This window comes from Triticum aestivum, chromosome 1A, assembly GCF_018294505.1.
Source record: "Triticum aestivum cultivar Chinese Spring chromosome 1A, IWGSC CS RefSeq v2.1, whole genome shotgun sequence".
Classification (NCBI taxonomy): domain Eukaryota; kingdom Viridiplantae; phylum Streptophyta; class Magnoliopsida; order Poales; family Poaceae; genus Triticum; species Triticum aestivum.
The window spans coordinates 117,543,265-117,557,368 of record NC_057794.1 but is presented as its reverse complement, the minus strand read 5'-3'; the positions used below and the strand labels follow the sequence as shown (position 1 = coordinate 117,557,368).

Here is a 14,104-nt window from a genome sequence, read left to right as displayed (position 1 = left end):
AGAGAATCACTAAACCAACAAGAAATAGTCACACATGTGCTAGATCCTCGAGTACATAAGAGATCACACGATCCATGGTCAACTAGGGACGATACAAAGGTAGTCGGTCTTCTCCGTGAGGAGGTCTTGAGGTTCTTCCCATAAAGGGGTCTTGAATCCGCTTGGGGGATCTTCTCCGAGGAGGCGCTATCTCCGAGGAGAAGGTAACCAAGTGGATGAGCAAAGCTCTCACACAAAATATGAGCTAATCCTTTGCTAACCCTAGAAAGAGGGGCGAGGAGGAGTATATATAGTCTAGGTGGGCAAAGGGGTACACGGGCCTCGAGCCCTTACACTGTGCGCAGACAGGGGAGGACGGACGTCCGGGCGTCGGGCCGGATGTCCGGGCTTTCACGCAGGGCCAGACGTCCGGTCTGGGGGGCCGGATGTCCGGGCTGGGGGGCCGGATGTCCAGGCTAGAGGGGCTGGCCTTGTTGCTCTCTGGAATGGCAGGCTCCAGATTTCCGGGCTGGAGGCCGGATGTCCGGGAGCTCGGGATGCGCCGGATGTATGGGCTGGTCGCTGGATGTCCGGGCCGTGTAGACTTGGCCGCTGGCTCCTTGCTGCTGGTGACACTTCCAGGGACCGGATGTCTGGGGTCGTGGCCGGATGTCCGGGGCCTGGGGTGTGTTCTTGACTCCTTCCATTGGTTCTCTTCATCCGTGAACTTGGGGACTTGTCCGTCTTCACGTGCATCTTCGGGAGGGTCCTCTTGATACCTAATCATGCATAACATTCTGGACTAAGGTAGTAGCCATGTCTCGAGAGGATCATATGCAATAACACTAAGGAGAGAAGTCACCTCGGTCTCAAGAGCTCTAGCTCTAGCTCTAGTCATAGGTCCTCTTGGCACTTCTTGAGACGATGGTAGGTCCATGGGGATGACCGTAGGATGCTCTGCATCACCGGCTCCCAACCCTAGCCACCATCGCCATAGTTTTGGTACACATCGCCGCCTCGGCCCTCCTCCTCTTTATCGTCCGACGGCCTCTGCGGACAACAAGAGGAGTAGGGACCCATCCATCTCGTTTTATTTGTTCTCGGGTTTTTTCTTCTATGACATCGATGAGGTAGTGGCGGCGATGTTTTGTTGGAACAAGGTCTCACCCTATCTTGACTATGTCCGATCGGGCGCCGACGAAGGGCCCATGAGAGTTTGTATCCTAGATTTGTTGGTTTCCTTCAGATCTTAGCAGTTCGTGTCTTTTAAGTATAGCTATTGGCTGGCTATTGGTCTAGCGACTTCAACATCTTCTTTTTGTTGTTCTGTGTCTTGGTCCGATTTCTCCAATCCTCTGAATCAGTGGTGATGTATTGCAAAGATCTGGTCACAAGGGAAGAGCGGCTATTGGTTGAGTATAGGTCTTCAAAACTTATATGATGAGGGTGTTTGCAGGTGTCGCTTCCCTTTACTATTGGTTGAGTATAATTTCAATTTAGACGACGAAAGGGTGAAAAACAAGTATGATTTTCAATATAACCAGGAAATATGCCCGTGCATTGCACCGGGAGAAAAAAAATCATAGGCCCCTAGCTCAAAGCACAACTCATGATCCCCTCCAAAGGTCCATGTCCTCTAGTCCAATTATACTCCTTGCCATCCTCATTGAAAGTGGGCACGGTGTCCACCTGACTGAAATGTGTTCAAATTTGACCAATTACAATATGATGATCTTGACCACCTCATGACACACCTATAATTGAGGTATACCAGCGCAAGGAAATGTTTAAACTTTTAAAACTACTCATGTCGTCGTGTGAAGCTGAATGTTGACGGGTCGTTCGTCGAAGCCGATGGTGAATTAGCAGGAGTCGGTATGATCCTACGTGATAATAACGGCAACATTGTCTTCTCCCCTTGTCGTTCCATCTTGCATTGTTCCAGACCACTCCAAGCTAAGTTGTTGGCGTGCCAAGTGGGATTAAGCCTTGCTCTACAAGGGTCTACTCTACCGGTGGACATTGAGATGGGCTGCATGGATGCGGTCAAGTTGATCAAGTAGTCTACCCTTGATAGATCGCCACATAGAATGATAGTTCAAGACATTAAGAGGCTCCTTGGTGAAAGGGATATCAATATTGCTCCTGTAAGTAGGAATCAGAACACGGTTAGTCACACTATTGCTGCTTTCGGACGATCAGAGGGCCGAACTATAGTTTGGTTGCGCTCTGGACCTGCAGAAGTTCCTCTGCTATGTAGGAACGAATTTTCCAACAGTTGAGCAATGAAATCCTTTTAACCCCGCAAAATAAAATAAAATAAAACTAATCTTGTCGAGCGCAAGGGAGTGTTTAAACAATTGTAATAAATGTCTGTAATAAGGTTACATTGATTATTGCTTTTCGAAGAAAAAAATTCGATGTTAAAAGGCCATCTTGGTGTTCATCTGATGGAAGAGCAGTGGTTCATGGAATTCTTTGTGGATCATTTTATTTTTTTCTTCTTGAAAAAACTAAATGCTTATTTGTTTTTAACAAAAATTGGATTGATTTTTTGAAGGAAAACATTATTTGAAAAAAATTGTATTATGAATATTTTTTATTTGTGAACATTTGTTAATGTATTTGTTTAAAAAATTGATTTTCTGGAAAATTTGTGACTTTTAAAAAATTGTGAACACATATATAAAACAGTCAACATTGTTTAAATTACTTTTACTATGTTGATTTTTTGTAGATAATTTCTTTTAGTTTATAGATATAATTTATTGTTTGGTTCGAAAGAGTTCTCTTTCGTTCAGAATTTAGGCTTGGCCTAAACACTTCACGTGACACACTCTTTTTTCCTATACTAAAAAAATGCACGCACACGAAGTGCCCATTCTTCCTTCTCGTTCCCAATCAGTTTTCTTCCGAGCGCCGCCTCCGCTACACACGAAGCTGCTGCTCAGGCCCGCATCTCGAGCGCCTCCGCCCCTGCCCTGCGCTCCTCCTCCTCCTTCCATTCCCCTATCTGCTAGTTCGCCACGCTCGTTGCCCTCTCTCTCACATCTCCATTTCTGCTGCAGATCGATATCGTCATGGACGCCGAGCGTTGCTCACCTCCGAGTCGCACGCCCTGCTGCTGGAAAGCGATGGCGCCATCTCCTCCGACTTCGCCGGATCTACACTCCAGCCACCGGATTAATTAGCCCGATGTTATTAATTAGCCTCAATTCTCTTCCTTTCTTCTCGAGCAGAGGAAGGGGAGGGGTGGATGTCGGAACAACACAGGGGCACGGGGATGCGACGCGACGACAAAGTGGGGATGGCAGCTCTGCTCCGTTTGAAGATGGAGACGGATCCATGGGAATCCCAGCAACGGCCGAGCAATTTGGGCGACGGGCGCGGCGATGCAGTGGGCGGGCGGGGGGTGCGTGCGGACAGCGGAAGATGCGTGCGTTTTTTTTTTTTGACGTGGTCATTATACGACGAATCGTTTTTCGCACTTATGCGTGGCATTGGTGGGTAATTCTCGCCAACTTCAAGGGTAATTTAAATGACGATGAACAGGCGGGCAGAAGCGATAATCGCTTTATTATTAGGGAAAGATTAGGGAAAGATTTTGTCTCCTACGGGTCGTTCTACGTCTAGTTGTGTAACTATTGTAGGCTTTTATTATTTTCTTAATTCCATGTCCAGTTGTCTATGTAATACTTAAAATATTAATCAGTGAACTAAAAAAATATATAAAAAAAGAAAAGAAAAAGCGAGCCTCCTTCCCCGAGCGCGAGATCTAGGGTTCATAGTAGCCGCCGGCCCACCGCCGCGGCTCGCCCAGTCGGCCGAAGCCTCCGCTGCCCGGCCGCAGGTACAGGATCCCAACAGCGCTTCGCTCCGTCGGGCAGCCGTTCCCACCAGCAGCGCCTCCCTCCCTGGAGCAGGCGCTCCCGCCCAGCAACGCCGCCGCCCGGAGCAACGCCGCCGACCAGCCCATAGGCAGGTAGTCACCAACCCTTCGTCCTTCGTCCTTCCTCTTCCATCCTCTGTTTGTTCAATTTTTTTCCTGATTTTTGTATTGGATGAGCACTTGCTGTATACTGTATTTGATATTGCGAGAATATAACGATGATTATTTCTAGATGACTACTTGCTGCATGATTTTTCCAGTGCATGTTCAAGTTAACATGTGAAAGGATTTTGCTTGATAGGTGTTTGTGATAATGCTTGTAGGGGCAATTTTTTACAAATTGTAGTTTGATTTTTTTTTCAGATGAGCAGATGTTTTGGTTTAAACATGTTAGCAGTGAAACATGCAATGATTGACGATATATGAAAAGGAAAAGATTAAGTTGTTTTATCTGCATTGTCTTTACCTGAAACCAAAGCTTAGCAGTTAGCAGTAACATGCAACTTGAGAGAGCAGGAGCTTTGTTTTGGTTATACTGGCCGGAATTGGTAAACACATTAGTACTTTGTTTATGATTGGGAATACAGTGGTATTATTGTGCTATGTTGTTAATTTTAACAGTCAGACCTAAAATATTTCCGTTTAAAGTGATTGTTTCTCCTTTTGCATGTTAGCTGATTGATCTTCAGGTTCCACCTTTTGTGTTATGCCATGATAGATGTACAACTAGCTAATGATTTGATTTGATGCATTTTACACTTACTAAAAGTCTAATTCTACCCCTTTGAAACTTGGAGTTGGAACAGGGCATCAAGATTGTCAATTGGAGGGGCTTGGAGCTGCTCCAGCATCCACAGTAGAGCAAACAAGAAGGTAATCTGCTGTTCCTAGCTTCTATACATATATTATTTTTGTGAATTAAAAAATAGTAAATGCATCCCCGTATTAGCGCTTTTCCAAAATGACGAATTTACGTATCCATATTGGCCCGATACTGATACACGTATCCGTATCGATGTATTTTAGGAGCCAGGTGTTGATTGGAGATGAATGCCCCTGACCGCTATGAGCGCTTCGTCGTGCCTGAGGGCACAAAGAAGTGAGTCTATTCTAACACCAAACTTTCTCCAACATTTTTCTAGAAAATGCTTCAATTGTGTTTTGTCAGGTATAGACATTTTTGTGAAAAAGGAGTGGGATGCAACTTCCTTTAAATAATTATTAAGCATTTAAATTCTGTCATTAATAGCCATTTTGCACCTGTTCAGGTGATCCTTTTGGCATGCAGTTATGAAAATCTGATGCTTTGAACCTTTTTTTTACTTTTATTACAATTATTAAGGCTTGTGGTAGTCTCTACCTGCTGTTTTGATTATGGATGTAATCCTTGCTATTATGTATATTCATGTAATGCAGGGTGTCCTTTGAGAAGGATACAAAGATCATGAATGCTGCATCTTTCACAATTGAACGTGAGGACCACACCATTGGCAACATCCTCCGCATGTAAGTGTAGATAAACTGCGTGCCTTTTTTTCCTTGGTTATGTTCATCAGTTCACACCTTATAATGTTCTTCTATATCTATGAGATTCTGCAGGCAGCTGCACAGGGACCCAAATGTTCTCTTTGCTGGCTATAAGCTGCCTCACCCCCTTCAGTACAAGATCATTGTTAGGGTAGGGTGCATATTTATGTTTGTTCTATTCCTTTGTCGGATTAGAGTTTACTAGTCTCATGTTTTATTATGTGGGCAGATCCATACTGCAAGCCAATCCTCCCCAACGCAGGCGTATACCCAAGCAATCAATGATCTAGACAAGGAGCTCGAGAACCTGAAGCAAGCTTTTGAGGTCTGTTTCTTGTCCATAGCTCAATAGTTAGCTACTCTTTGTAGCCTCCAATATAGCATTGAATAGTGTGGGCCTGTATAAAAGCTAGTGTCTTGTGCTATTAAATTTGCATTTTCATGGCCAATATATTTGAGTAGAGTTAGTACAATGTAATTTGTTTTATTGTACTGTCATTGGAAAAATATGCTGCTTTTAGTTCTGTACTTTCTCTCGTAAAATGAGTAGTCTTGGAAGTAAAACAGAAATTAAATAGTGCAAACATCTCTCAACCAACCAGTCCTTGGAAAAACTAGGAAAACTAAATATAGCTGAATGCCATTCTTATTTCATAGATACTGTTAATTTTAGAATCCATCACAAGTCACTATTGATCTTCAATGATTGTTGGTGCTGATTAACTGTTTACTGTAACTTCCCAGACAGGGAACAACCATCCAGAAATAAGTATTCATGTTTTGGGCTATTAATGTTCCTTTACACTAAGATTTCTATACAACATCGTGCTGTTTTCATGTGCATTGCTCTTTAGGCCGTCAGTTGACTTGCTACTTACACTGCCACTAAGCATAAAGTTAACCTGTCGGAAAGTTGCACCTTACAGAATAAGAAACTAAGATTGCGGGTCTAGAAATTCCCTGAATACTTTGGTTGCAAATCGTCTTGCTCCAAGCTAAGCTCTTGATCACACAACAACTGAGAGCATGCGAGGGTTCAAAAAAAAACTGAGAGCATGCTGATACTTTCTTCTTTTGCTGTGTAATAGCACAAATAGCTATCATGTACAGTACTACTTATTAACTAGGCACGTCACAATTATTGGCAATTGCTTCTGTAGAAGATTACCAATTCATTCATTGCTAGCGCTATATTTTCTTTTGTAATAAGAAAACAGGCCACCTTCTAACTCCATCAGTATAATTTCAAGTATTTGTTATGGCTGAAGTTGCATCTTTAGTTTGCACATGTAGAACTTGTTATGTTACTCCCTGGAGCTGCATCTTCCTTAACATAAACATTCCCTCTGATTCATATTACTTGTCGATGAAATGGATGTATCTAGACATATTTCAGTGCTAGATACATCCATTGGAGCGAATATGGATAGGAGGGAGTGTCATCTTTAGTTTCCCAGGTTGCTTCACCTTTTCTGAATTAGTGTTTTGCTAAATAGAGGCAAATTTTGTCTGTTTGCGCGTGATGGCACTACCGTCCAATTTGTTTGTAATGTTGGCATAAAACAAGGAATAATACATATAATGGAAACTTTCTTAAATTACTGTTAGTTTTATAGAATTGGGTCATTCTGAAGGCTTTGAATGAGAAGGGGAGCCTTGGCGCAGTGGTAAAGCTGCTGCCTTGTGACCATGAGGTCATGGGTTCAAGTCCTGGAAACAGCCTCTTACAGAAATGTAGGGAAAGGCTGCGTACTATAGACCCAAAGTGGTCGGACCCTTCCCTGGACCCTGCGCAAGCGGGAGCTACATGCACCAGGTTGCCCCTTTTTTTTTTGAAGGCTTTGAATGAGGAAAAATGTCTGTCTTGAGCTCACTTGGCCATTCCTTTTTCGATCCAAACAGTGGTGACTTTTGGGAAAGATTTTTCTTTCACAAAATTTGATGGCTGCTAAATAAGGACAACAATACCTAGTGTGTTTATTTGGTAGTGATGATTGATGACTTCATGCTGTGCGACTCAAAAAGGGTATCTGTGTTAGGAGACACTAAGGATATAGTAGACTACATGTGATTTGCTCCTTTTATTTGTATCTTCAGCCTAGTTTGTATCGTTAATAGACTATGTATGTTTCCACCGCCAAGCAAAACTTTAGATGTTGAGTCTCTCTTATCTCACTTGTCAACCATTTAAGACAGAAATAATGGCCCACATATTATTTGAACTGCCTAATTCAATTGCCCAGGGTGCTCTGCCGCCGTAGTTCACTCCCAGTGCACCTTCTCTTTGTCAGGGGAAGAATGGATAGAACTTCCAAATCATATGGCATGTCTCCATATTCGTTAGATCGAATCTGTGGATTTGGATTTAGATATTCCTTATGTTGCGAGCACCGGAAGCTAAGAAGATGTTAAAATATGATGCTTTGCCTGACATCTGTCAGGTTTCTTGTTACTTATAGTAGACTGCCGGTGCCTGTACAGTTTCAGCCATCCTCCAAATTGATCTGGACATGGTCGTTCGAGTTGAATTAATTTCTGCGGATGCATATGAAGACTTGACGAGATATGCCACTGACATTTTGAGATTTCTGTTTACAGGACGAGAAGACGCGATTCGAAAGGATGAAGCAGGGCTACTAGGCCGCTGGTGTTGGATGCTAATTAACGTGAAATCCTTGCTAGTTTATATCTGATGTCTGAACTGCGGTAGAAAGAAAAGAACTCAAGGATTGTCGATGAGTCTGAACTCGTAGAGTATCTGCATGTGCGACCGGGATTGCGTATGATTGTACACTTGATGCGCCTGCTAGCTGAATTGCTCGCTCTTGTGAGGTTGGATAGAGGGTACGGACCGAGTTTGAAGCAGTCCTTGGATCATTTTGTACTGTACTACATGAATTTTATGCCAATGTAATGTAACCAACTTAAACGGGTCGGACTTTATTTGCCTAGCGACCCCAGCGCAGGCGTGAGCAACGGCCGACGGGGCGAAGATCTCGTCTGCTTGGCCTGGATCTCGATGGCGACACAGTTTTGGTCTCGGCTGCTGGTGAAGCAACGCTCGTTAAGGTATCCTGCGCGGTTTATGGAGCATAGATGGAATCGTGGAAGCAACGTATCATCATGTTCCCGGCAATCTCTTTCCTCGTCCACGAGACAAGCCCTTTCTCCCCCTGTTGGCGCCGTGGCCGGTCAGCCCCATCTCTGATGGACGAGGATCCCCTGCCGTGCGGCAGGGCGCCGTTTCGTCACTGACTCATGGGCCTGACTGGAAGTTGGCTCACCTGTCAATGGCCCAACGGCAGGCGCCGTAAATCAGAGGAGCTCCCTCCATCTCCGATAGCCTCTTGGTCATGAAGGTGTTTAGGATCTCGGCCCTCTGCCGACGGGAGGGGTCTCGTTCTGGTTAGATTTAGCGTCTTGGTTGGATTTGTGTGCCGGCTGCAATGTTCCTTAGTGGGAGTAATGTCTCCCATGTTCTATCCCTATCCTGATGGTTTTGCGTAGTATTATCGAAGGGCGTGTGGAGGTGTGTCTTTGTCGGATCTCGCAGGATTCAGTCGGTGCTAGTCTAAGATGGATATGTTTGTCCTATGAGACCTTAGTGGCGACTTCCTGACTTTCTACCACAACAAAGTTTGCCCGGCTCCAACGAGAGAGGGACGATGATAACGGTGCGCCTTCAGCTCGCTCTAGTGCTTGTAGTCGTCGTTAGGTGGTCCACGTACATGGTTTTAATTTTATTACATTTGTTGTTCCTTATACTGCCATGATTGAACATGATTGAAAGTTTCTCGGAAAAAAAAAAACTTCCCATCTAGTTTTTCTGAAACTTCTCGTCTTGTTGGCACAAGATTTCTTTTACTAGAACAATCAGGCTTTTGCAAGCTTGTACCCTCGGATTAAAATCTCAGCAAATGTCGTGAAAACCACTAGAACTGATGCTTTGGATATCAGCACAAGAGAAACCAATGCCGAGGTTCAGAAGATACCGATTACAACAAATCTGAGGCAAATCAACAGTCTGACCATCATCTTGAAGAGCGTGACAAAGTTGCAACGCTGCTCGGCTGACGTGTAGCACGAAATGGACTATGGTTTCCCCAAACCAAAAGGATTTGATCATCATCGGCAACGCGACGCCAAAGGTTTGTCAACAAAAACACACATGGGACCAACCTTGAAGGAAAAAGATGGCGCTGAATACCCACTTCTCCTTAACCCGCGACTATATACATGGTGGACTTGGTGAAATCTTATATGTACATGTAGTTAGAGAATGGCATGATCGCCATGGCCACGAAACTCAGCTCCTCAGGTGTTTGGAGTCCTGGATCGGGACATGCTGGGTTTCATAAACCGGATGAATTCATCCAGCACCATCTTCCCGCCATTTACAGGGTCAAAGCTGCACCTATAGAAACTAAACATGCCACACACAAAAAAAGACCGATGCAATTAGTGAAAATCAAATCCCAGCATATGCAAGTACAAGATAATGCATTAGCTAACGAAGGATAAGTCATCAAGGCCCATCTATCGCCACCACTTATGCCGCTGCGAAAATTATTTACCCACCAGCTAACCTAAATGAGATCCAGTACATAGTTAGGTTTTTTTTCCCAAAATGGGGGCTGTCCTCCTTTTCGAAAAAATCTAACTACACGGTGCTATGTCAATTGATGATCATGAATGTCCAAGTAGAACGACTTCACGCGCATCATTTTGTAATAGAAGAAAACATCAAGGTGGCGTCAAATTGTTAGAAATTATATAGCTCTTAGCTTCTTTTTTCCTTGTAATCATGTCTTTTTAGAAATAGGCAATGCCACTAATAGAAAAAGAGGCATGGAACGAATCTCATTTGGTTACCAGTGTTGGTGAAAATGCTAGTTTTCTTGTACTTCGTTAAACAATTTTTGTGAAAAAACAGAGTACCTGCCATCCAGACCGATCATCATCACAGTGGTTTGATCTCCAAATGCTGTAATATAGCGTGTGACTTCGGGTAAACGGAACTGAGCAAATGACCATTCTGAACTGAAATATTTGGGGAGAATTCCTGGAAAAATTCAATGTGCATAAGTTGAATATACTCAAGATAAGATGGGAGAGAGCAAAATATTCTCAGTTTCAATGCTGATTTTCTCTTTCACAAGCTATCATGCAGATGTACAAGCCATGCGATTGTTCCCTGCTACTTCAAGCCAACGTAGAAATATCAGTTAAACAAAAGGGATTCATTTGTACAGTAATGTACCAAATATAGCACAAATGGCTGCCTGCCAGATCATGTTTGGGTACGACAACAAATGCAGGACACGATGGACTCCACCTAAGCCTCGGACGTTGAAATAGCATGGCGTGCCTTTGCTATGCTTATTTGTCATTATCCGTATCTTAAATCGGAAATATTGATGTCTATAATGGATGCCATTACCAGTCCAAACAAATGGGAACACACGGCTAACACAACATATTACAAGAACACAAGCAAACTGCTAGGCTCCATTTTGATTGAAATGAAACAAGAAGAGCACTGTTTAAGAATCTGGTGAGCTAAGAACAGAACGGGATAGAAAAGTGCAGGAAGTACTGTGCCTATCCTTATATTATCGGACGAAATCACTGTTCTGACCTTCTCGACGATCTTTGTCACAAACTGAACTCGACATGAAAGTATTTCACGATCTGACCCTTTTAGAAAGGCCACAGACCGTGGCGTTTCCGCTCCACATAGAAACGCCGAGCTTTCTTGCGTTGCAGCTCAACATGTAAACGCCAAGGTATCTCGCGTTGCTTCTCCACATGTAAACACCAACCGCTTTGGCGTTTCTGTCCTATATGGAAACGCCATCGCCTTTGGCGTTTCATATGTGGTAGTACGTGGAAACGCAGCGGTCCGAACGTGGCAGCAGTACTATACACACTGATCAGTGTAGACTACCATTACTCTACTTTCTAGCCTGGCCAGCCTCGTGAATCATACAAGGAATCAGATAGCTAGCTAGAGCTATCTATTCCTATATTGTACTGATGATTGAAGCAAGCTAGCTGCAGGAGCTAGTACAGAAGAGGTCACCATGGCCTGCTGTGTTCAAGCAAGTCCAACGCCCACATTGGATGGCGAGAGAAGAGAAATATTCTTATCTATCACTCATTGTCATGACAGAGAAAGAGTCCATCGGGTCCATTTCATACAGCACAAGTACTCGTATGTGACACACTGACAGCTAGCTAGCTACCAGATTTTCATGCGTGTTTCGTAGTCACTGATATCAGCACTCTCACTCGCTGGCTCGCTGCATCTGGACGTGCCGCCTGCTGCACCTGTACTGTGTCCCACTAACCAATAAAGTTCCATTGTCCAGTCACTTCAACTGTAAACAGAGGTGGGCCACAGAGAATCAACTGCAACCGATTCGCAGCGGAACAAACACTGACTGGACGAGTGAAGCTTGAATACGAAGCCCATTCAACAGAAACTGCACCGGAGAGAGTTGCAGTCTGTGCTAATCAATACATGCTCCTCCCGATCGAGCTGTGGAGTACTACCACACATGAAACGCTAAAACCAATGTCGTTTCCATATAGGACAGAAACGCCAAAGCGGTTGGCATTTCCATGTGGAGAAGCAACACGATATACCTCGGCGTTTACATGTGGAGCTGCAACGCAAGACAGCTCGGCGTTTCTATGTGGAGCGGAAACGCCGCGGTCTGTGGCGTTTCTAAAAGGGTCAGATCGTGAAATACTTTCATGTCGAGTTCAATTTGTGACAAAGATCGCTGAGAAGGTCAGAACAGTGATTTCGGCCTATATTATCACATATAGTGACCAGCAAGACTCAAATAATAGTTTTACCAATTGGCACAACATTTTGATGGCATTGGGATCTTAGCAAATGAAAACAGATGTGCCACTTTACCAATTAGAATCTAGGATCATGCTAAGTTAGCACCAAAAGACAGATCGACTTTGCTATGAGGTAAATAAATGCATGATCCCAGTCTTGAAAGAATACTGAAAGTGCAAATTTATATATATTCACAAAAGGCTAGTGAAAATGATCAATTGAAAAAGTAATAATGCGTATTTTCAAAGTGGTTTAAATTTTGAGCTATGTTTTTAAAGCGTCCCTAAGGCGACGCCTAGGCGTCGAAGCACTCCCCCTCCGCTTTGGAAAATCGACCGCTTTGGGCGCCTAGGCGTCCAAAGTGCCCGCCTAGGCGTCGCCTAGGCGCCAAAGCGCCCCCCCTCCCTAAGGCGGTAAGGCGTCGCCTTAAAAACATAGATTTTGAGATAATCTAATACTCCAGAAGATTGCAATCAAATCAACTAGAAAGGTTCACTAGAAGAAGCAGAGTATCCTCTCACCTTTCATGAAAGATAATGATGAGCTCGCATTGGACCCAACAGAACCAGATGAGTAACTACGATCCATTTGTCGACCAGCAATTGCAGATTTCCCATTACTTGCATCTTTCCCTCTAGGCCTCACTCTCAAACTGAAAATATGCATTGTGCCTTTGTCACTAGACACTGCCAACCACTGCAGGTTTGGTGATAGTGCAATGCTATATATCTCAGCTTTGTCCACCCCTCTGCGCACCTAAATATTACGACAAGAAAAACCATTAACTTCCCATTGCTGAAACATATAAAGTAAATAGACTATGCACAAAACACAAGTCACAATTCAAGAGAACTCAAAAGATGACACTGAACAAAGATTCATCCTATGAAGCACTAAGAGAAACTAACGGAAAAAAGAAGAGTATTCCGCAGCCTCACCTCCTGCAGACAAGCGCCGTCCATCGTGTTGAATATTCTGATCAAAGTACCCCTAACACTGGCTGTTGTTAAGAGGAGACCATCCACGGTGAGTGTCATGCATGAAATGTTGGAGTCATGAGCAGTGATGAACTTGGTCTCCTTCGACCCAAAATGCTCAACCCGGACAATTCCTTGGCGCGTCCAAGGGCAGGCCATCACTGAAATGTCTGCATGATGCGAGAGGCAGCACAATCCTTTCGGGTTGGACGTGGTATCAATAAGATGGATGAGCTTCAGAGTCTTAAAACTGTAAACATGTATCTCGTGCTCGAGAGCAACCACAAAATAGTCCTTGGACAATTTGACAGCTCGGATGTTGGACTTGAATGAGAAGTCACCAATGAGAACGTTACGGCAATCATCCCAGATGGTGAGTTTGTTTTGTTGATACTGCTTGTCGGCTCCCTGACCCACAAGGCCAAATATGTTGGTGCGGAACAGCATCTCGACAATTCGAAATCCTCCGTCCTCCTGAATCCTCCTTAATTGCTCCTTGAATGGTTTGCAACTAAACATCCTGAGGCCATTGGCTGTGGCAGCACTGAAGCAACTATGGTCCTGGTTCCAATTAACCGAGAACAGCTCAACATCCTCGTCCTCGACGTCGCTGCCACCTGCGCCTTGTGACGGGGATACCTGCGATGTCATGATGACACCAGATTGTGCAGGTGCCCTTTTTCGGAATATCCCGGTTTAACACCTGCAGCGGGTGTTTGGTTCTCTTAGGACCTCAAAAATAGATGGCAAGCATGAACTGAATTCTATCAGGGAAATCAAGCAAGAAAGCACTGCTAGGAATATTCTGTTTGTGGGCTGTATAACACTGCAATAGTCATTCAAAGGCACTTCTTACTGCGATTGCGATTTGAAGTT

General features: G+C 44.1%; 2 protein-coding genes across 4 annotated transcripts in view; one reads left to right on the top strand and one right to left on the bottom strand.

Annotated features, from left to right (window-relative positions):
* The first annotated feature begins 2,856 nt into the window (after positions 1 to 2,856).
* Positions 2,857 to 8,324, top strand: LOC123039974 (DNA-directed RNA polymerases II, IV and V subunit 11). Of its 3 annotated transcripts, none has more exons than XM_044462956.1 (7): positions 2,857 to 3,957; positions 4,675 to 4,741; positions 4,895 to 4,967; positions 5,285 to 5,374; positions 5,468 to 5,546; positions 5,625 to 5,720; positions 7,994 to 8,324. In XM_044462956.1, exons 3-7 carry the CDS (start codon positions 4,915 to 4,917, stop codon positions 8,033 to 8,035), a joined length of 360 nt encoding a protein of 119 aa, XP_044318891.1. In that variant the 5' UTR covers positions 2,857 to 3,957; positions 4,675 to 4,741; positions 4,895 to 4,914; the 3' UTR covers positions 8,036 to 8,324. The 3 variants fall into 3 exon arrangements, with proteins under 3 accessions (XP_044318891.1, XP_044318881.1, XP_044318885.1); XM_044462946.1 differs by having other exon boundaries at positions 2,857 to 3,961; XM_044462950.1 differs by having other exon boundaries at positions 2,857 to 3,961; positions 4,666 to 4,741.
* Positions 8,325 to 9,313: 989 nt separating this feature from the next.
* LOC123039964 (autophagy-related protein 18d) overlaps positions 9,314 to 14,104 on the bottom strand; it is a 5,724-nt gene continuing 933 nt past the window's right edge. The window contains exons 2-5 of the mRNA XM_044462937.1: positions 13,190 to 13,931; positions 12,773 to 13,007; positions 10,334 to 10,457; positions 9,314 to 9,818 (exon numbers count right to left, since the gene is read on the bottom strand). Of these exons, the coding sequence (XP_044318872.1) occupies positions 9,710 to 9,818; positions 10,334 to 10,457; positions 12,773 to 13,007; positions 13,190 to 13,879 (1,158 nt within the window). The 5' untranslated portion in view covers positions 13,880 to 13,931 and the 3' untranslated portion in view covers positions 9,314 to 9,709. The remainder of the gene's footprint in view (positions 9,819 to 10,333; positions 10,458 to 12,772; positions 13,008 to 13,189; positions 13,932 to 14,104) is intronic.

Coding starts and splice junctions, on each gene's coding strand:
- LOC123039974 (XM_044462956.1), top strand. CDS start 4,915: ATGAATGCCCCTGACCGCTATGAGCGCTTCGTCGTGCCTGAGGGCACA. Junction 4,968..5,284: donor GTGCCTGAGGGCACAAAGAA/GTGAGTCTATTC, acceptor CATGTAATGCAG/GGTGTCCTTTGAGAAGGATA. Junction 5,721..7,993: donor ACCTGAAGCAAGCTTTTGAG/GTCTGTTTCTTG, acceptor TTCTGTTTACAG/GACGAGAAGACGCGATTCGA.